Source organism: Desmodus rotundus, chromosome 5, assembly GCF_022682495.2.
Source record: "Desmodus rotundus isolate HL8 chromosome 5, HLdesRot8A.1, whole genome shotgun sequence".
NCBI lineage: Eukaryota > Metazoa > Chordata > Mammalia > Chiroptera > Phyllostomidae > Desmodus > Desmodus rotundus.
In genome coordinates, this window is record NC_071391.1 from 153168626 (window position 1) to 153190342 (window position 21717).

General features: G+C 58.1%; 2 protein-coding genes across 2 annotated transcripts in view; one reads left to right on the forward strand and one right to left on the reverse strand.

Moving 5' to 3' along the window:
• The window catches only part of HADHA (hydroxyacyl-CoA dehydrogenase trifunctional multienzyme complex subunit alpha), a 34752-nt gene extending 27993 nt beyond the window's left edge, over positions 1-6759 (forward strand). Inside the window, exons 14-20 of the mRNA XM_053923747.2 lie at positions 1486-1572; positions 3075-3215; positions 3643-3711; positions 4461-4656; positions 5364-5478; positions 6024-6169; positions 6256-6759. Coding sequence (XP_053779722.1) covers positions 1486-1572; positions 3075-3215; positions 3643-3711; positions 4461-4656; positions 5364-5478; positions 6024-6169; positions 6256-6401 — 900 coding nt within the window. The 3' untranslated portion in view covers positions 6402-6759. The remainder of the gene's footprint in view (positions 1-1485; positions 1573-3074; positions 3216-3642; positions 3712-4460; positions 4657-5363; positions 5479-6023; positions 6170-6255) is intronic.
• On the reverse strand, positions 6753-21600 carry GAREM2 (GRB2 associated regulator of MAPK1 subtype 2). Its single transcript, XM_053923746.2, has 6 exons — positions 21374-21600; positions 18363-18503; positions 13864-13994; positions 12061-13080; positions 10941-11110; positions 6753-10396 (listed from the first exon to the last, which is right to left on the reverse strand). Exons 1-6 carry the CDS (start codon positions 21483-21485, stop codon positions 9370-9372), a joined length of 2601 nt encoding a protein of 866 aa, XP_053779721.1. The 5' UTR covers positions 21486-21600; the 3' UTR covers positions 6753-9369.
• Positions 21601-21717: the final 117 nt, after the last annotated feature.

Below are 21717 nucleotides of genomic sequence, written 5' to 3' on the forward strand. Positions count from 1 at the left end.
TCCTCACTTAGCGGTCTGGCCAGGCGTGGTCTGTAGCGGGGCTGCTGGCTTCCAGGAGAGCAAAAGCAGAGGCTACTGGGCTTACGGCTGGGCCTGGAACTGGCCCAGTCACTTCTGCTGCTTTCCATTGCTAAAAGCACGTCACAGGCTAGCCCAGATGCAGGGGCCGGGAAAACAGCCTCTGCCTCTGGATGGGGGAGTGACAGGCACGTACAGGAGGGGAAGAGCTGTTGCCAGCCATCTTCGGAGACATTGGTTTGCTCTTCATAAAAAATTTTACCACCAGCCTTGGGCCCTGTACCACTGTGTCGTAGCTTGAGACGACGTTAGCTTTCTTACAGCCTTGCTCCGCGGGCAGCTCACCTTATACTTTTGACTAACCAAAGTCACGGGATCTTTATCGCAAGCTTACTGCCAGTTCAGGTCTTGTTCATCAGGTGCCTCTCCAGTTCTTTTTTTTCCCCCCTTTTCTTTTTAAATCTTAATGCAGTACTTTAACCTGCATTCCCATTATAATTGACCTTATTTTACACTCAGCTCTCCAGTGTGTTGAAGGCATCTTGAACCTTGACTCTCATCTTTACTAGGATCCTGCCTGTCCCACATTCGCACAGACGCGACAGTATGCTTTCCGTGTTCTTCGCACCAGGCAGCTGAACACGGACGAGAATAAGCTGGGGTCGTGGACAGAATGCTGGGAGGATCTACAGAGAGACTCTTCAGGCTGATGAAGCTAATAGTTAATAGTGCTCGTGTACTGGAGATGTGATTGTGGCGCTGTACTGTTTCCTAGGAGCCCGGAGTGTAAATGAGATGGGCGTGCCCTTCGTGGCTTATTCTTCCAAAGGTGAAAGGTGGAAGTGTCGGAAGCTTAAGCTCTCATACTTGAGGGCAGATCCAAACAAGAAGAGGCATTGCCACCCATGGTGGATCTTTTTTTTTTTAAGATGTTATTTATTTATTTTTAGAGAGGGGAAGGGAGAGAGAAAAAGAGAAAGAAACGCCAGTGTGTGGTTGCCTCTCACGCCCCCCCCCCCAATGGGACCTAGTCCACAACCCAGGCATGTGCCCTGACCGGGAGTCAAACCAGTGACCCTGTGCTTTGTAGTCCAGTGCTCAATCCACTGAGCCATGGCTGCCAGGGCCCATAATGGATCTGAGATCAATGAGATTTGATTCAACGCCATCTTCTCAGTGCTTATCTAAGGTCTCTCATGTACCTACTGTTGGGATGTAGTCTCCAGATTAGGATGAGGTGACTTTATGATGGGCCATAACCAGAGGGCCGGATGGGAAATAGAAAAGGCCAACACACTCCCCAACCCAGCTGCCCTGGGTGATCGAAAATGTCGGTGAGTGGTGTCTGCTGCCTGAGCGGTTCTGGCTGAGGTGGTGGGCTGGGCCCAGTGACACTCCTTAGCCTCTTTGGACTCGAGTCATCTCCCAGGCCTACTTGACATAGTCTTAAATGCTCCTCCTCCGCAGGTGATTCCAGAGCATTGTATCTTTGCCAGTAACACATCGGCTCTCCCAATCAATGAAATCGCCGCTGTCAGCAAAAGACCCGAGAAGGTAAATCCTGAAGAGAGAAAAACCCTAAAAGGTTTTACAGCTTCAGACTCACTGGTAAAGGCTAAAACGTGAGAAGGGACTAGTATGGATTATGAAATGAATGGGGGTGACAGTGTGTTCCCCAAAACTGGGCACAGCAAAAGCTAGTACAACCAGCATGCATTGCAGGAACAAGTGACATACAACGAAAGATACCTTTATAGGTGATTTGCAGCCCTAATGGGAATTAATATGCAGGTTTAGACTATGAGACCTACCCTATCACAATTAGGTAGTGAAAGATAGGCCCTGAGAAGGGATGCTCCAAACTATCACTTCAGCTCCAGAGCAGACTCTGGTGACTGTCCGGGGTTGGTTTGGTTCCAATTCCTGACTCAGGAACGGAGGGTCGGAGCGTGTGGTGGGATGTCTCCCCCGGTGAGGTAACTTAGACCTTCAGCCCAGGGCATGAAGGGCCAGGTGTGGGTGCACTTTCGGCAATTGGGAATGAGGCCTAGACGTTTATCTTTGGGCTTCTGCTGTCTACCAGAGTAACCAAGGGAAAGTAAAAACACTCAAGGAGAAATAACACAGCTCCCCTCTCAGGAGGACCTAGTTGGCCTCATCTAACCAGAACCAGCCAAAAGCAGGCAGGAAGTAGAAAAGACTTGAAGGATTTGAAAAGGTTCACACACAATCCATGTACTAAGAACACAGAAGCCGCCTCATTCCTATTGTAATAGCTGGTGGATGCAAGGCAATCTTGTCTCCTAGCATTCAGCAGGTTAGGGCCTGGTAGAGGCAGGTTCAGTGATGGCAGGGAAAGGTCCCAGGGAGAAGTGGCAGCTGACAGCGTAACACTGGGGAGGGCACAAAAGCAGTAGAAAGGCGGGTGGACAGCCCTGGCCAGGCCTCATCACTCTGCCACCGCCGCCACAGTGCAAACCAGCAAAGGCAGTCTGCCACCATTCCCGAGACGCCAGCCTCTCCTTCTCCCCAGTGGAGTGGAACGAGCATCACACTTTGCCGTCCAGCCTGCGGGTATCCTGGATAACTGTTATCACCTGCTGGCCTTATAGCATTCGAATTCAAGGAAGGCCAAAGGGGCACAAGTAGGGCGACCAGCCACCTCAGTCTGTTAGGGCCGGATGGCTTTCCCCCTGCCCCTTCTCCCCCCAAAAAGCTGGACCCTCACCTAAACCTTCAGCTTCACTAACGTAAGTGGGACCTTCACTCTTCCCTGATACATCCAGCTTGGCCTTCAGTTGTCATTTTCGTGCCGGTTGTTGAGAATCAGTCGCCCTTAGTGAAAAGCCCAGGGAGCAGATGGAAGAGGAGTCCAGTAAGCGCTCCCTGACACTCCGAACTTGGGTCAGAGAGCCATGGAGCCGAACCACCCGATTGTAGCAAGCAGTGTCCCTGCATTCCAGCCACCTTTCTCCCCACGGCTTTGCCAGCAGGAAAGGTGCTGCTAAGCTTCTTCCTCAGTGCTCAGTCTCTTGGCTTCCTGTTTCCTTTGCCAGGTGATTGGCATGCACTACTTCTCTCCTGTGGACAAGATGCAGCTGCTGGAGATCATCACAACGGAGAAAACGTCTAAGGACACAAGTGCCTCTGCTGTAGCCGTGGGCCTCAGGCAGGGGAAGGTCATCATCGTGGTGAAGGTGAGGGGCTGTGTAACAGAGTGGCAGATTGGGAAAGTTTTATTGAGACTCCTTACATCTCCGGGCTTTTTGTAACTTGTCTGAGGCAAACACACCAACTTTGGACATGACTTCCTCCTGGTTGCCTACAACCTGGATAGTGGTGCTGACTGCACCACTGAGTCCGGGTCAGTGGGGAGTGTCGGACGTGGCAGGCGCCCTCAGCTGTCCCAGACGTCTCTGGTGACCGCGAAGCCATGCGCTGTGTTCTGGGAATCAAGCCGTGCTGCCCTGGCTGTGGCTCCCCTCGAAGTCTCTTTGAAGGGTTCTGATTGACTTTATAATCACTTTGAACTTTGAAATGCAATCTGGGGAAGAGAGACTGCTTTCAACTCAGGTAGTACCCACAACAGAGGGGCCACCAAGTTCATGTTCTCTTCCTTGGCAGGATGGACCTGGCTTCTACACCACGAGGTGTCTCGCACCCATGATGTCTGAAGTCCTCCGAATTCTCCAGGTTGGTATTGCCCTTGGAATGTCTGAGGTGTCTTCCACTCCTTAGACCGGTCCTCCACACTTGTAATGTCAAGAAGAGGAGCAAGCTGCCTCCTAATACACCAGCTCCTGGCTCTTCTCCAAGAAGGCCCGTTTGTGCCCTCCCTTTATGCAAGTGGTGGGAAGTCATGGGCCGGTGGCAGAATTTGAGCTCTGCTCTCTTAGCTTCCCCTCTGCTGCATTAGGCCAAAGGCCTCCCAACATGCTCTCCCATGCTGCTTCTGCACCCTCTTTGAGGCAGGGACTGTCCAGAACAGGGCCCACCTGGTGCTACATCTGCCTCTGTGCAAGCCAGCCCTTCTGGTGGCCATCGAGGTCATTCACCAGGCCCTTAGACACAGGGATCCTGGGACTCTGCAGCACCGCTCCTCAGTAGTGTCTCTTCTCCCACTTGTGGAAGCCGCCCTGTCGGCCATGGAATCTTGTTGCTACTGAGATTCAGAGTTGCAGGCAACAGGGAAATGAAATATTTGTTCATCTCAAGCCTTCCTTAAAGGGCTATAGGTTAGGGAAGGCTCAGACTTTGCCCTTGTGACTCCTACGCCTCTTACGTTTCCCTAAGTGTAGCAGTGCCCGCCCTGGCCTGGCCAGGTGGCACCCAGATGAGAGGTGGGTGTGGCACAAGGCTGTTTCTGAAGGCGAGCACAGGGAGCCCTCGTGGGGGGTCAGAGATGGCCTTCCCCTGAGGTCCCTGCTTCCCTTCTCATTCAGGAAGGAGTGGACCCTAAGAAGTTGGATTCTCTGACCACAAGCTTTGGCTTTCCTGTTGGTGCTGCCACACTGGTGGATGAAGTTGGCGTGGATGTAGCAAAACACGTAGCAGAAGATCTAGGCAAAGCCTTTGGGGAGAGATTTGGAGGTGGAAGCCTAGAACTGCTGAAACAGATGGTGTCCAAGGGCTTCCTGGGTGAGTAGCCTCAAGGAAACATAGCTAGGACCATCACTCACCAAGTTCTGAGCAGTTTCTTGACACCAGAGTTACAGAAGGCCCGTGTGTGTGTTTGCTAAACATGAAGCCTGCTATCATAGGGGATTTCAAAAATGATTTCATGACTACTCTCCTTAGCCTGGGCCTGTAGATTGTAGACAAAAGGCAGAACTCTGGCCTCCTGAAGCTTTGCCACTCCCTGGCCCAGGTTAAACTAGATCGACAGGCATTTTCCTCCTGCCCAAGGCCTCTCCTACATCTGCTTCTGCACTAGCAAGCTTACATCGGCTTTTACCGTGTTGTCTGGCCACCTGTGTGCAGAATATTAAAAACCTCTGCACAGTGAGTACACAGTTGAGGCCCACCAGAGGGAGGCGGCTCTCTCTTCTGGCAAAGTAGCAGCGGAATCGGAGTGAGGGCCTGAGCATCCTAGGTTCTGGGGTTGCACATCTGGACAGTAAAACTCACCCACTGATCTTCCCCATCCAGACACACAGATTTCCAAGAAACAAGACCTTTTTCCTTGTCTGTGAACTCTTCTGACAAACACTAGCTTCCTAGGGTTAGCTAGAAATACAAACTCAGGAATACAGAAGAGAGGCAGGAGCTTTATAGCCAACTAGCCAGAAAGATACTTCTCAGGCCCAGGCTCCGAGAGTTTTTAACTCTACCTTTCCTGCCTTTAGGTCGCAAGTCTGGGAAGGGCTTTTACATCTACCAGGAGGGTGTGAAGAGTAAGAACTTGAATTCTGACATGGACAGTGTTTTGGCAAGTCTGCAGGTGCCTCCTAGGTCTGATGTGTAAGTCAGTTCGAGTGGCTTGTGGCATGGAAACATTTCTCATCAGCCCGGAGCTTCTCGGCCCCCCTTCCACCTTTGTTGGGATCGCTGGGACTGACCCAGGCACTCCCGATGCTGGCACAGCACTGTGCGCTTGGGCCCTTCCACACGCCATCTCGTTCTCGGCCTCCATCGGGAGTGGCAGCCAAACTTTGGGGAGGCCCCTGCTCCAGCCTTCCCACCGAAGGTCCCAGAGAGCAACTCGGGGGACAATTACCCCAGGCTCCTTCAGGCTCCAAACCCTTTCTTGTCATTTGTGATTGGCTGTTGCTGATGTCAGGGGATATGAATTATCTACTCTGTGGCAGGCCCTGTTCTAGGTGCTCAGCTTCTGGCTAATTAGGGCCAGCATCTCTGTGCTGCAGTCTCCAGAGCCTTCTTCCAGGGGACAGGCTGGCCTCCCAGCTGCACCTTCTCTAGAGCTAGAGGCTGGACCTTCCACGTGTGGCTCCTGCGGCCCTCCCCTCCCGCTCTTCCTCCACCTGAACGTCTCTCCTTGTTGGCAGGTCCTCTGATGAAGACATCCAGTACCGCCTGGTGACCAGGTTCGTGAACGAGGCTGCCCTGTGCCTGCAGGAAGGGATCTTGGCCACCCCCGCAGAGGGAGACATCGGAGCAGTCTTCGGGCTCGGCTTCCCCCCCTGCCTCGGAGGTGGGTCTTGCAGGTCGGGAAGGCAGCTTGCTTGGTCCAGAGCTCGTGTTGCTGTCTGCTTCACCCAAGTCCGGTCTCTCCCTCAGGGCCCTTCCGCTTTGTCGACCTGTTTGGCGCTCAGAAGGTAGTGGACCGGCTCAGGAAGTATGAGGCCGCCTACGGAAAACAGTTCACCCCGTGCCAGCTGCTAATCGATCACGCCAACAGCCCTAACAAGAAATTTTACCAGTGAGCGGGCCCTCACACCCTGCTCGCTCGCTCGCCCACTAACCCCGACTCCTGGCAGCGCTGGTTCTCCAGCAGAGTGGTGTCTAGATTTTCGGTAACCACAAGGAAAAACAACTCTGGCATTGGGTGTGTGCCTTGATTAAAGTGCCTTCAGCCATGACTGTGCCTCCCTCCTGGTGGTGTCTGGCTGTGTTTGCACTTCACGTTGGGAGGTGGACCGGCTATCCTTGTGAATCTATAAGCCCCAAGACCCAGCGCGGCAGCGCTCCTCCCGGAGGCCAGTGGCAGCTAACAGTGATGAGGGCAACTATGCACTTGGCCAAACACAGGATAACAATAAAAACCAAACTTATTTATCAGCCTCCCTGCCTGCTTGTTCCTTTTTCTTCTGTCTTTGTGCTTCTGGTTTAAACCCCTCCTTCAAGGAGTGAGCTAGACTAAACCCCAGTGCTTTTGGCATAAGAAGTGTTGAGAGTTCTAAGCAGCACCTGGAGAGAGACTGATGATCGAAGGTGGTACTTTATGAGGCTTGAGCCTTTTAGACCTGACTGTATTTAACTGCTTTGGCTGGGCTTCTGCGTAAAGCGGGGAAGCGGCCCTGGCTAACCAGAGCAGCAGAAGGACAATAGGTGTGGAGGACCAGGACGGAAAGCAGACTTTTTTTCCCTGCACGGCCCCTCCTTGTTGCACAATTTTACCCAGCTAAACCAGAGAGAACGTTTCCCTGGTCAATACACCCTGCACAGCGGTCAGAGGCAGCGCAGGGGAGTCCACAAGGGCTGCCGAGTCAGCCCGCCACCACCTCCACTCTGCTAGACCCCACACTCGACCCCTGCCCTGCGGCGTGCAGCATTCCTGCACGTGTTCGGGCAGAAGCGGAGCCCAGTCTGGGTAAGCGGCATCCCAGCTCTCAGCTCCGTCTGGCGGAAGGATTCGGCTGAGTGTGTGCAGAATCGTAATTCAAGACCCATCACTGTGGCTTCTCGACTTCCCTTCAGCCTCTGTGCGGTTGCAAGTACTTCAGATACTGCCCGGCGCAGTTCTGCTGGTGGGACTGGCAGGCGAGGACCCTTAACTCTGGCTCTACCAAACACTGACAGTTGGCAGCTAGGAAGCCAGGCTCTGAAACCAAGTCATCTCTAAGTTGGGGTTTTCAGATGAGCGGTAGAAGGTAGAGAACTGATCCTCTACACCATGGCCATTAACAGACATCTAAATGCGGGGGTCTGAGAGCCTAAGGCAGGCGTTCAGCCAGTACAGGAAGTTGAACCTGGGCCCTGGCTGGGGGTATGGGGGAGCTCTGAAGTCTGGTCTTTCCACTCAGCAGCACTAGGTAAGTGTGAATCCCATTGAAACAGCTGAAGGTTCTTGGGCAGGGGCTGGTGAGGGGCTTTCGGCAGGGAACCGGCCTGCACCGCCAGCTGCCTCTGGGGACCGCATGAATGGGCCGCGTGCACACGCCATTCCAGAGTCTCCTCCTGCTGGAGGCAAGTCCATCGTTCCTCCAAGAGAGGCCAGCACCTGACACCCAGAGCTCCACTTGCACTATCCTTCAGCGGTCTAGCATTTATTTCACTTGTCCCGGAGGGTTCATTCAGTGACAGGCAAGGAAACCAAGTCTCCAGGTCAGTTTCTGTGCTGTTCCCTGACTCCCCTGCCCTCAGCCTGCTCGAGGCACAAGTGCCAGCATGGCTTTGCTACACTTGAGACAGAGAGAGGAAATAAATATTAAGGTTGGCAGGGTAAGGCAGAAGAGAAGGCGGGTACCTCTGCAGCCTGGCACTAGTGAGCGTGAGGATTGGTGTGGTCCCGGGCAGGTGAGACAGGGAAGGGCAGGAGGTGGAGAGTGGTGCACAGTGGCCAACCTGCTCTGGGGGCCAAGCAGGTGACTGTGCTTGAGACCCAGGGCACCAAGACCTGCCCTGCAGCACGTGAGCAGGTGCAGGAGGACTGAGCTCCTGGGGAGAAAAGGCAGGTTTTCCCAGGCCACTGTGCTCTCTCTCTCCCGCCTGTCCACTCTGTGCACCAGTGACAGGAAACCAGGGAAGGACACCAGGTGTTTGCCAGAGTTGAGGGGTGGGGGCAGGAGACGGGGGCAAGTGGGAGGGGTTGAAAGCCCTTGCCTCTAGGATCAAGGAGCAGCTGACTCAAATCCACCTGCTCTTCCACGGAGTCAAGGTCTTGGCAGACTGGTCCCAACCCAGCAGGATGGAAGGGGCATGTTGCATTGAGTTCAAGTGAGAACCCAGGACATGAGGGGAGCATCCGCCTCCCTGACTAGATAAGTCCCTCAAAGGCAGCGCTGTGCTCTTCCAAAGTCATCGCCCAAGAGCCAGAACCCAGAGGTGGAGCCTCGAGCTGCGCTGGCATGGGCTTGTACTCGATACACTTGTGCTCAGGGCCAGGGGCCTACCCATGGTGGAGCAGAAGGGGAGGGGAAGGGCATGGCAGAGGTCCCAAAATTGGCACCCCGACCCTGGGGTGGCTTAGGCCAGAAGCCCCCAGAGCTCAGAGGAGAGAGGGCACTTAAGGAATTCGTGCTTAAATTAGGGACCAGCTTCCCTTGTCTCTAACCTGAACCTACAAAGGAGAAGTGCGAGATGTCTGTGAAGCTATGCAGCAGGCTGTGGGAAGGTGTTAGGTCACCATGGAGACCATCTTTTGACCCCACTGTGGGAATCGCAGCAAATGCACCAGGTCCAGGTGCACACTGGGGCGTCCTGTCCTCTCCCCACCTACTCTGCACGCTCAAAGGCAAGCCATCCCCATGCAGGGGTGTGGCCCCAGAGGACCCCATTTCCAAGTGTGTCTACCCTGGACTCAACAGATAGCTAGCTCCCGAGCATCCTTAGTCTCGGCAAAGATTCTCCCCGCAGGCAGGACCTGCCCCCGGGGTTCTGCCCCTGCAGCCCCGTGGTTGGCCCCAGAGCCTCTCCGTCAGCATTCCGGTTGTGCAGCTACAAGCTGGAAGGTCAGATCTTGGGCCGCCAGCCTTTGATGAACTGCATGATCTTCTTGACCTGAAGCTTGGTGAGGTGGAAGTCGTCTGCCAGGATGTCCTCACTGAGCTGCACAAAGATGCTGCCGTCGATGCGTTCTCGGGCAAAGAAGCTCACCACGTCCTCTGAGAGCCCGATGAAACGCAGGCTGTGAGAGACCTCCTCCAGGGAGAGTGCAGACAGGTCAGCGGGGGGCTGCCAGGAAGCATCCCGGCCCCCCCAGCCCGTGGGCCCATCCCGGGGACTGGCAGGAGGCCCTTCTAAGCGCCCTTGGTTGAGGAGGAGTCGTGCTCCACCTGCCTTGGGACCCTTCAGGGCCACTGGTGACAGTGGAGCAGACACCTGCCGTAGCACTAAACCTTCAGGCTCTAAAACCTTGGGGGGTCCAAGTGGTGAGAGGCAGGGTCCAGGCCCAGGTACCCCCACAGCTCTGGGCTCCTGGCAGCGCAGCACCTCAGGCTCCGGAGAACCACCCTGCCCCAGCTCAAAGGGGTCAAAGGGCTCCAGGGCGGGTTCCTGCCACTCTGAGGAAGAGGAAGAGGAGGTGGGACCGGAGGAGGTGGAAGCAGCTGAATAGGCCTGGCCTGGTGAACCTGGGCCTGGGGAATACGCAGGGCTGGAGGTAGCCACGGTCCCCGAGGTGGTTGTGGGCCCAGGAGAGGGGGCCACTGAAGGGCCTGAGGGGTAGGCAGGCCCGGAAAAGGGGTTGAGAGCTCCAAATGGAGCAAAGCGTTTCTGGGGCTGAGAGGGCTTGAAGAGTGGCGGGCAGCCGTGGTAGGTCTTGACAGGGGTGTCGGCCCCCAGGAGGGAGGCAGCTCGACTGCTCAGGGTCTCCGAAAGGGCCCGCGAGGCCTGGCTGGGCTGCGTGGTGGAGGGCAGGGGCCCCGAGGGTGGGCGGCTAGAGGACTCGCCCACTTTGCAGTCTCCCCAAGTGCATGGGTAGCAGTAGAGGGAGTAGGCATCTGGTGACGGGGAGCCACTGCCACTGCGGGAACCCGTCCTGTGGGCAGAGAGACAGACACATATGGAAGGGTAGGACAGAGCAGGAGGGAAAAGTGACAGGGTCACACCTGACCCTGCAAACCAGCGCTCTGCCGGCTCAGCGGCTGCCGTCCTGATCCCTGAAACACTGGCCCGCACCCCAGCCCTCAGGCCCGAGACCCTCTGCAGTTGCTTGCTTCTTTCTTCAGGCAACCCCAGCCCCAGGAAAAAGTAAATGAAACTGAATTGCACAAAGAACTTTAAACAGCAAGGACTACATCATCCTGTGGCGGAGCTCCAGTCTGGAAGGACCCAGAGCAGCGTTCCCATCCAGTCCTCGTGTTCAGGAAAGCAGCAAACTGAAGCAGGACAGTGGAGAGGAAATGACTGGGCCTCGAGCCCCCAAACCCCAGTGCCCTCCCTCTCAGTACTGCTCAGGGACTTGCAGCCCCTGAACCCCCAGCCTGAAGTCTTCCTCTTCCTTAGCACTGATGCCCTCCCAGCTCTCCCCTGCCTCCATCCACTGTGAGAGGCCCCAGGACCAAGAGAAGGAAGGGGCTCACCCATCCTGGAGGCCAGAGGAGTAGTAGGAGAGGCTGGAGCTGGGCGAATGGACAGGCTGGAGCTTGGGGAAGCGCGGGGGCACTGGGGGGCTGCCAGAGAGCCGGCCGCTGCCATTGCCACCCCGGGGAGGCACAGGCGGGGCATTGAGCAGGCGGCACTCCTCCTTCACCTGCGAACGGAGAGCCACGGCTCTGTCTGTCCCCGGGCAGCTGACACTCCCCATCTACCCCTTCCCAGCAACCCGGAGACTGACACTTTGCCCCACTTTGCAAAGAGGCTGCCTTACCTTCCACCCCACCTCCTCACCCAGCCACCCTCCCCCTCCACCCCTTCTCCTCTCTCCAACCTGTTCCACCCATCAGGAGCCCACAACAGAATCTCCTACTGCCTTGGAAATCCTTCATGAATGTACGAAAAGAATACAGAAAAATGGGTTAAAAAACAATTATTTTTTTTAAAAAAGGAAAGAAGAGGGAAAACGCATGGGGGTGGGGGGGAACCGAACTACAGTAGCTGCCATCGGGATCCCTTCCGTACAGGTCAGATACTCAAAGTGGACGCCCTGGGGTGTCAGTGCGCGCTGTCCACATTCTGCGGACAGGTGCGGCTGGGCAACCGCGCGGAGCACAGATGAGCAGGCTTCCGCAGGGCGGGACTTCTCAGAGCCCTTGACGGGCCCATGCTCTGCAACTCCAAAGGGAAGCGGGGTGGAGGGCTGGAGGTCCCAACACATTTTCTCAACTGAGTTCTCCGTGGAACCTTCTTTTCGCTAGACAACTTCAAAGGCTGTTCTGTGGAACCTTCTGGGTATCGCTTTTCTAGGCTCAACGCAACTTTTCTGTGGCTCGGGACCTGCTGGCACTCCTGTCCCACAACTCCCAACGCCACCATCCCTGGTATCCCGAACTACAAATGCCCTTGCAACCCTTCCTCCTTTTTCTTCTTCCCTTACCCTACATATCGGCCACCCTCTGTCACACACTCCAAGGGTTGGGTGCCCAGGAAAATTCACTATTCAGGCCCAAACGGAGCGTCCTGGCGGTTCCCTCCCTGGAGGACAGAGCGACAGCGCTCAGCCCCTTGCCCTGCACCCTTCACCCCTCAACCGCGTCCACTCACCGCCTCAGATTTGGGAGGCACGGGAGGCGGCTGCGTCTCGGGCTCCAGGCGTGGCGGCCCCGGGGCCCCGAAGGAGATGAGGTCGGGTCCCGGGGGCGGCCTGGTCCGGCCCTCGGTGAGGCCCTCGGCCACCTGGTGCGCCCACAGCTCCTCGTAAGGGATCTCGGCGGGCGAGGCTGCAGGCTCGGGCGCGCCAGCCCAGTCCGGGCTCACGTACTCCTGGTCGCCGTCTCCCGGAGGGCTAGGGGCGCGCGCAGGGGCGCGCTGGGGCGCGGGCAGGCAGAGGCGGGCGCGGCGCGGGCTGGCGCAGTCGTCGGCCAGCTCTGCGGGCGCCTCTCTCACCGCAGTGGAGTACTCGTCGGGGTCGAAGCGCTCGCGGCAGTAGGAGGCGCTGTCGCGCACCAGGCGCTCCACACGAGGGTCCCCGGCCAGCAGGCCCTGCGGCAGCGCGAAGCGTGGCGTGTCGGTGAGCAGCAGGAAGTGCAGGGGCGCCGGGCCCTCGCGGCGCAGCGCCAGCCCCAGCACCACGGTCTTGGAGATGATGCTGACCAGCTTGTAGCAGTGGCCCTCCCGCACCGGGTGCAGGTCATAGGGGTTGCGTGGAGGCCGGCTGGGCACCAGCACGTTCACCGGGAGCCTCACGCGCTCGATGATGGCGCGCACGGTGTGCTCGCCCTCTTGCATCTGCAGCTCCAGCGGGCTGCGCGTGCTGAAGCGGCCCTGGCACTGGAAGGGCAGGCTCAGACTCTCGTTGGTGCGGTGGTTCATGCAGATGAGACAGGGCATCTTGCCTTTGATGGGTCGGGCGCCCCCGCTCGCGGCCCCTGCGCCCCCGGGCCCGCCCACTCCGGCCAGGGCCCCAGCCCGGCCCAGCTTGCGCAGCAGGGTGGTGAAGCGCGAGCGCTCCTTGGTGGTCTTGGCGCACAGGATCTCTGCCTGACCCATGAGAGTGAGCTCATCGCCCGCGTGCAGCGTGAAATTGTACACCTCGCTGTCCTCGCTGAACTCTCCTGACACCACCTGGGGATCCCACAAATGGGGAGGCCTTAGCCAGAGCCCCAGGGAAAGCCAGCGCTGTGAGAACCTTCAGGACCCAGGAGGGCAGCATCGGGGGTCTTCCCAAAGCTGGGATCAGATCCAGAGCACTTGACTGGGCGGCACGAAGGGGCGGGCAGGGTCAGCGACGCATGTTCCACCCTGGGGACGCCACATAGTGGCTGCGCACCCTTCCGTGAGTCACCTCTGGGGCTTTAGTCATCTAGTAACACTTGGAAGAGTTGCTCTAAGGGTTAAATAGGCTACATCTATAGTGACATACTTTGAAAATATTCAATAAATGACCACCTTTATCATTATCTTTATAATCTGGATGACAATAATTCTCCATCCATTCAACAAAGCAACTAAGTAGCAAATTGCTGGATAAGAAAAGGGTCTGTAAAAAGCTGTTGTACAGAGTGGAGGACTGTCTGCATTCTGCCTGCGCCCCCCCCAACCCGCCCTCACCTCTACCCGTGGATAAGGAGGACAGGCTTCCCTGAAGGTCTCTAAGTCAGGGCAGGACCCGCCACACACTTCCTCCTGTGGCACTACCTTTCACAGGATCTTCAGCCCAGTCGGTCATAACACCTGGCTTATTTGTCATGGCCTGATTTTGCCAAAGGCCCTCAAGGGGCTGTCAGAAGTCACACTGTGATCCCTGCTACCTCCTGGACCCTAAGGCAACCCTCCAGCCAGGGTCAGAGTTGCTCTGAAGGGAAGGGGCAGCCTGGGGACACCATGCCCAGTGCCAGAAAGACTGACCTTGACACTGAAGGTGATGGCTTCCATCACAAAGATGCGGTCGGGGAAGACACTGGCCACCTCCTCCACGCTGCTGAAGTACCTCACTGGCTCCCGCACATCCCGGGCCTGTTCCAGGAGCTTGAACTTCCCTGCACAGGAGGAAATGCAGGCTGCTAGGGTGGGCCTGCTTGCTGGGATCCTGGCCTGCATCCCAAGAGGCCTCGTGGTCCCTACTTACTGCTCCCCTCACCTCAGCCAGCCCCTCTGGAACTCAGGAGGGTGGAAAGACAGGTTTGCACCAGCACGGGATGGAAGGAGCTGGTTAGCTGGCTCAAGCCTCAGCAGGAGGTGAGCACAGGTCCCTAACAACTAGAGCACAGCCCTATCCCTGTGGAGAGCTGTGGGTGTGCGATGAGGCTGGTGACTGTCTTCCCAGAGATGCCCAAGTGCAAACTGGAGCCCAAATACTTGAACACAGAGCTGGCCTCTGACCAAGCATCACTGTGGCATTGGGAATGCTGGCTCCTAACTTGGTCCCAGCCCCACTCTGACTTGCTATGACCCTAGACAAGTCCCTTCCCCTCTCTGGGCCTCCAAGTCCTCATCTGAGGAGGCTGAGACAGATGGCATCGGGCCCCACCTGGACCTGGCATGCTGTGCATCTGCCTCAGGTTGCTGATGCACACCGATACACTGGGCAGACCGGGGCCCAGCCCCAGGCCTTGGAGGCCCAGGGAGAGCCACTCCGCCCCCAGCTCTGCTCCCAGAACCTGCCCTCGTCCAACACCCAGCTCAGCTGTCCCAGAGGCCTCTGATCTGAGCCCAGCAAAGCCTCCTGCCAATGAGGCCTTCCCACCGGCAGTCTAGGGCTGTGAGATTTGGTTGGCTCGGCAGACGCCTCCAGCAGACTTGGACTTTAAAGAATGGTGATAATCCATAAGGCTGACACCCCTGTGTCACTGTCTCACCTCACTGGCCACACACACTCTATGAGCCCACCCCACGAACACAGGGATAGGCTGTGCGCCACCCTGACATCTGGACAGATGGCTTCTTCTCAGACCTGACACAGGAGGCAGAGAGTCTTGTACAGGTGAGGCGACAACAGGCTGAGGGAAGACTAGGTGCCTCTTCAGCTTCGTGGCCTTCCTGGTGGTTGCTTCAGTCACAGTACATTCATTTGCTCACTCCACAAACATTTATGGAGCAGACACTGGGCCGGCCAGCCCGACCGAGGCTGCAAATCGGCATAACACAGCCAGCTCCAAGACTTCCAGATATAGTAGATGTGACAGGCAGCACCCAGTGATGGCAGGATGTGACAAATGCTACAACAGACTCGTGACAAAAGAGCTAGAGGACCACTGGATTGGGGGAAAGCTGCCTGGCAGTTTGAAGGGACCTTAAGAATGAAAAGAGTTTCACAAAACACCAGTCCCTGTGCAAAAGAACGAGCAAAAACAGAATCACAAGAGCAGACTGCCAGCCCCCAGTGGGAGAGCCCGGAGGGTAGGACTTCAGGAGAACGATGACCGGGGGGTGGGGGGGTTGAAGTGGACGGCCCATTTGGCTGTGCCAAGCAGCCCGGAGTGGGAGGCTCACCAGCCTGGTGTGACTCACGAGGGGCCGATGGGAAGGTAGGGACTTGGGCTACCAGCCTGGTCCAAAATGGAGCCAGCAGAGCTGTTAGGCAAAACTGGAGCCCAGAAGAAACAGGTTGTGGGGCAGGGGCTGGGGCAGCCTGGCCGGAAGCACAGACTGAAAGTCACCGGCCTGCAAGAGGAAGGTAGGATGGCTCAGAGAAGATGAAGAGAGGGTCTTAACCCTTTGGGGACTCTCTTCCCAGAAAAATACTCAGTGTATTCTTAGCATGAACACATGCCATTTTGCACATAGTGCCAGGGGTTCCTGGAGCCCCCAACCCAGAGAGAAACTGAGACTGAGACCCAGCCTTCCCCCCCAGTGCAGGGTATGAGGAGCCGACCGCCAAGGGCAGGGCCTGCAGCATTGATATCTAGGAGCAGGAAGAGACGTGAAAGCCAAGAAAAAGAAGGGGAAATGCCCTGCACAGAGCTGGGAGGAGAGGCCCCAGGTCATGTCCTAACCACCCTGAGACCCGGGTGGGAAGAGGCCCGAAGGTGCCACAGCCCTGGCGGGCGGAGGGATAAACTGGGGAGAGGACCAGGCGAGGAGCCCGGACCTAGGGTCAGGGGACAGGAATCAGGGTCTTCTGCTACCCAACAGCCAGTGGTACCCTGCCCCCACTCAACCTCCCCCCCCCATATCCACACACAAACCCCCAACCCCAAGCAGCCAAGCAGGGAGAAATGCCCGCTGCCCCCTGTGGGGAGAGCAGGAGCCAAATCAGGGCTGGAGCCAGGGGAGGATGTGGCAGGAAAGATCGATGTAACCATGGTAGCCAGCACCACCCCCTCTGCTGCAGGCTGGGGCCCAGCATCGGTCATTACTGCCCTGAGGAAGGAAGGGAGACCTCCCGGGAGTGATGCTCCAGTCCCTGGAAGCCTTTTCCTCCCCGTGCAGCCCCTCCAGGGGCAGCTTCCTCTCCTGCCTCCCACTACGTGAGACCCAAGGTTCCCACGACTCTAGGGACCAGCCCTACCCGAGCCCGTCCCTCCTCCCCTGCCCTTCTTTCCCCACACACAACTGCGCTGGCCTGAGGGTCCCTTCCAGCCTGAACGGGTCTCGCCCATCACCCCTCCTCCCAGCACCTGACCCATGGCAGATGCTCCATAAAGAATGGTCGGTATATGCACAGAGTGTGGGGCCGGGACAGGCCAGGTTGAATTCCAGCTCTGCCACCAACCGGCTGCACAACCTTGGGCAAATTACTGAATCTCGCTGGGCTTCCGTTTTACCATCTGTAAAATGGAGCATGCTACTTAGCTCCCAGGATGTGACTGTCCCGGCTCCGACGGGCCCTCCTCGGCCGAAGCTGGGGAAGCAGCCTGGCCCCAGCAGGGCCGGTGCGGGCCGTCTCAGAGGAGCCAGGTGTCCCCATCCCCTGGGCAGTGGGCAGCCTAAAGACCCAGCTCCTCCGCCCTCCTCCCCTTCCCCACCTTCGTCCGGCTCTCTCCGCGGTCCGAGGCCGGCCACCCCTGCCCACCCGCACAATTATTAATTCATTAAGAGGAACCAGTTCCAAGCTGTGCACTCAGCTTCCTCGTTAACCCACTAGTCGGCCGGCCCCTCCCCCTCCTAGGGGGCCTCGACCTCCCCTCCCCCATCGGGCAGTCCAGTCCACCGGAAAGAGAGTGGGCGGCAGCAGCTCTGCAGCCAGCTGTCACCCCACGACCGCGCGGTACACGTGCACTGGGGGAGAAAGTGCTAGGAGCCCCCTGGACCCACAGTTCCCTAGAAGGCTCCATGCCTTGGTTTCCCAGATTTTTAATGACAAACTAAAATGGCACAGTCCCTTAAGTCACATTTTAGTCAACGAGGACTATTTCCAATCTTTGCTTTTTTATCCCAAGAAGGAGACCTGGGACCTGTCCCCAGCTGGGAGTTCCTAGCTTCAGCAGGCCCCCTCAAGGGCTTCAGGCCCAGAACAAAGCCCAGTCCCAAGTCAGAAAGACACCCGAGAGAGCTTCCCAACCGAATGGGGTGTCATAAAGAGCAGAGAAGCATGTGACAGACAGCTCAGTCCTGTCCCACAGGCTCCAGGCGAGACCCAGGCAGAGCCAGAGGGGGAACAGTGGTGTCCCCGAGGAAAGGACTATGGCCTTCCCAGCACAAAGGAGCCCCAACTTTTGGTGGGGGGGGAAGAGAAAGGGGTAGCAGTTAAAACACAGAACTGAGCAAGTTACTGAAGTTCAGCCTGTTTCCTTGTGAGTTAAATGGAAGGGCTGTACTTTCTTTTTTTAGCAACATAATCCTTTCTTCAAACAAACTCTTACATAGCATGTCAACTCCATATGTAACGCAGACCAAGGTGGAACTTCACTCACATGATCTTATTTAAAAGCCTAAACGTTTAACACTCAATTATAAAGTCAATCAACGAAAACAACGAGTTTAACACTAAAACCGGGGAAAACCAGATTAACGTTTTAACCAATGTCACCGCAATAAAACAATAAAAGAAGAAAATAATAATAATAAAAGATGAGAGCTGACGCGTGCAGCCAGATGACCAGCCTGGGCATCTCCATCCTGAGGTGCTTGGGGTGCACAGCACCGAGCAGCCTGCAGCTGGAGGCGTTCTCTTTGAGGCTCATACAAAAACGGGTTAATGAGGCAGCTCAAGGTTGGATTTGTAGCAGTTTAAGACTGTGGGTATTTTTTTAAAAATCAGTTTAAAATCTATTTTAAAATAGAATCAAAGGTTTGCAACCAGAAACTAGGGGCTGCACACAAGAGTATGAAAAACACTGGGTCCTAACTCCCACCCTAACACTAACCCCAACTGCCACCCTGCCAACCCTGTCCTCCCTCATCCCACAGCTTCCCCCCCCCCCCCCCCGCCCCAGCTTTGCACCATCTGGTCCCGGCTGGCACACCTGGGTACTGCAGGGGGATGTCAATCTTGGGCCCGATGACATAGTGGCCTTCCTCCAGTGTGTGGGCTGTCACCGTCGTCCACTGGCGGCAGGAGTGGATGAGCAGGATGTCTCGCTCACTGACGCCCTCGGCATACTCCCCTGGGAAGGGAAAGAAGGAGGGAAGAGGAAGGAAGGAAAAAGAGAAAACATTAGGAGGGGCAGCAAGAATAGGCAAGATGACCTCCTCACTTTCTCACCAAGACCCTTTCCGGGGACAGCCCCCCCCGATCCCTGACCAGGTCGGCAATGCTCTAGGGACAGGCGGACTGCCAGCTGTGGCCTCAGGGCAGAGTCAAGCCCCTCTCTCAGGGCTCAGGCTCCTGATGGGGCCCTAGCAACCAGCCCAGCCACTGCTCTTCATTCATCATTTGACTGGACTGCCTGCTGTCCCAGGCCCTGTGCTGAGGCCAGGGCCTCCCAGCAGATGAGGCCAGCCCCCAGCCTCCAGGACCCCTTATGCCTGTGGGGAAGTGGAAAAAGATGCGAACAAAGAATACAGGCCGAGTGTGAGGTGCTGAGCTGAGGGTGGCCAGGCTCCCCAGAGGAGAGCAGCAGGCTAGCTGAGGGTGGGGTGAGGAAGGGAGACGTTACTGAGCAGCAGACACTTCAGGTGGGCCTCAGAACCACCCACACTCACAGCAGCAGAATATTCCGCCCCCAAACCAGCAGCTAGACCAGGCAAAGAGGGTCCAGTTGGAGGACTGGAGAGAGCCCTGGGGGGCCGCCTGTTGGAGGTCCCAGCTGTGAGGGCTCCCCAGAGCCATGAGTCACTTGGACCCAGGAGGGCTTAAGGGAGCTGATTCCTGGGTGTCTTATGGGCAGCCCCTTCCCCCCTGTGCCACAGGGCTCTCCTGCTTTCAGGGGACCTCGGAGGAGAAGCTCTTTCTTGGCCCTCCCTCTGTCAGCCCTTCGTGCTCCCAGTGCCTAGAACACAGCGATGACTGCTGGAGAAGGGGGTGGATTTAGAAGTGGGGAGGGGCCTGGTCCTGGGGGAAGCAGCACAGGGGCAGAGGTGCTGAGGGGGCCCTGGGCCCCTGGAGGCTCCAACCCCAGCAACCGTTTCCAGGGGAGCAGGAGGGGCTGGCCCAGCTTCCAGGAAGCTGGTGGAGCTGTCTCCTGGCTGCAGCTGGTGGGCAGAGTGGGGGTGGGGATGCCTCCTTCCCAGCCCCCTCAGACACAACTTACTAAACGTCTGCCATCCAGCCAATGGGAACTGGTTACTCTCATGGCTAGGTGCTCCACGAAGGGGGACAGGGAATGTGTTCAGGGCTGTGGGGAGACCTGGCTCTCCCACTGTATGTGTTTTGGGGGGATCTGAGCCTTCCTCCTGGGGCAGAGGAAGCTCTGCCACTCTGCAACCTCCTCTTAAAGCTCTCCTAACCCCCAGCCCACCCGTCTGCACACCCACAGCCATAGGTCGTGGTAACAGTTGAGCCAGCACAGCCACCTGGCCCACAGTGACAAGGGCTTGTCACTCCAGTGGCACAACTCAATTCTACTGTCCCACTAAGAGGCCCCTTCTAAATGCGTAAGGCACACAGGGACGGATCTTCAAGACTTCAAGACACACTTTCGATCACATATTCACACGGTGACAACTGCCACAGCCACTACTGTCACAGACAGCTGGGCCATCCCACCAGTTGCTCATTCGCTCACTCATTCATTCATTCATTCGGGGGTCAGCCCCCCCACAATCTTTGTTCGGCAGGATGCCCGGCTCCTGGAGTCTGCAGCGCAGTGCGAAGACAGCACACTAACCATTTCTATCAGGTGCGCACAGCAGGCGGCAAGTCAGTGTGCCGGAAGTATCACGGGAGCCCAAAGGAGGCCCGATCATACTGAGCTCAGAAAGGACCCTCCCCAGGAGAGAGGGATGCCAAGGAGGACGTGTGGGAAGGGGCCGGCATATCCCATTCTCACGCGGACGAATACACCCTCGCTGCCGACAAGCACTGTCTCGGGACCACAAGCTGATGATCCCGAGAACAAGACGTTAGTCTGCGGGGCACCCTGTCCGACGGCCCGGCTATGGGCCCTGCCGCTCACTGTGCCCACCCCAGGCCGCCGCGGGTCGGAGGAGGGGCTGCCGCCCCCGCGGAGAGGACAGGAGACTGTGGCTTAGGGCCCCATTAGCATTCAGGGAAGCGAGTGTGCCAACGCGGGCCAAACCCCTATTCTTCTCACACACAAAACCCCCGGACTGGCAGCCAGCCCCGGCTCCTGCCCCTCCCCCAGCCAAGCAGCCCCCCCCACCCCCACCTCTTCTCGCAAACAGTCCCCTCGCTCCGTGTAGCCTCCAGGCGTCCCCTCTCAGGCCCCAGGCGAGGTTCCATCCTCTGGGCAACCCCGGCCCTGGCGTCCCAAGGAGAAGTGGGGCAAGATGGGGGGGGAGGGCTGGGGGCTCCAGGACACGCCCGGAGGGAGGACTCGCTCATTAGGGCCTCTCCTCCAGGTGGCCTGCTCGCCCCGGGCCCAGAGGAGCTCCCGAGACGCGAAAGGAGGATGCGAGAAGGGTCCCGAGAGGGGCGGAGAGGGGCTGGGGGGCGGCGGCGGTGGGAAGACCGGTCCCAGGGATGCGGGTGGTTTGAGGGAGAGGCGGGAGACAAAGGGACGGAGGGGGTGCGGCCCAGGCGGGGGTCTGAGGGCAGCGAGGGAAGGGGCGCACCGACGGGGCGGGCGCGGCGGCTCGGCCGTGCTCCGGGTTCCAGCTGGGCCGGCACACTGTGCCCCAGGCCCGTCCCAGGCCGTGTCCTAGTTTCTGTCCCAGAGTCGTCCGCGGGGCGCCGGGCGAGGCAGACCCTCGGCTAGGGGGGCCCTGGTCTCCGGCGGAGACGCGCCGGGAGCTGCGCAGCGCGCGTGCCGAGCGGGGGCGCGCGGGGGCCGCTCCTACGGCCCCGCCAGCGCCTGCCCGCGGAGTTCCCGGTTCCCCTGCGGACCCCGGTCGCCCTTCCCAGCACCCCCGGTACCTGGCCCGAGGCAGGCGAGCGTTGGCAGGCGGCAGCGGCTGACGATGAGGTCCAGCGGGAAGGCGACCATGCTCCAGCGCAGGCCGGCCAGGCCGGCCGCCAGCTTGTCCATGGCATGGGCGCCTCCGGGGCCGCCGTCCCGGGCCCCCGACGGCCAGTCCCGCGCGGCCCGGGCTCCCGCGCCCGCCGCCACCTCCTGGGGCCGCCGCGGCGCTCCCCGCCTGGAGGCCCGGCCGGGCAGCGGGCGTCACGTGGCCGGACTCCCCACGGGGCGCCTGCCCCCGCCCCTCGCCCCACCCCGCGGCCAGCCGCCGCCAAGTCCCGCCTCTCCGCCGGGCCCCCGC

Bases quoted from the DNA above. Each gene is read 5' to 3' on its own strand.
- GAREM2 (XM_053923746.2), bottom strand. From the start codon at position 21,485: ATGGACAAGCTGGCGGCCGGCCTGGCCGGCCTGCGCTGGAGCATGGTC. The intron at 13,995-18,362 runs GTGTGCCAGCCG...CCTCCTGTGCAG, and splicing joins CATCCCCCTGCAGTACCCAG to GGAAGTTCAAGCTCCTGGAA. The intron at 13,081-13,863 runs GTCAGTCTTTCT...TGGGATCCCCAG, and splicing joins CCATCACCTTCAGTGTCAAG to GTGGTGTCAGGAGAGTTCAG.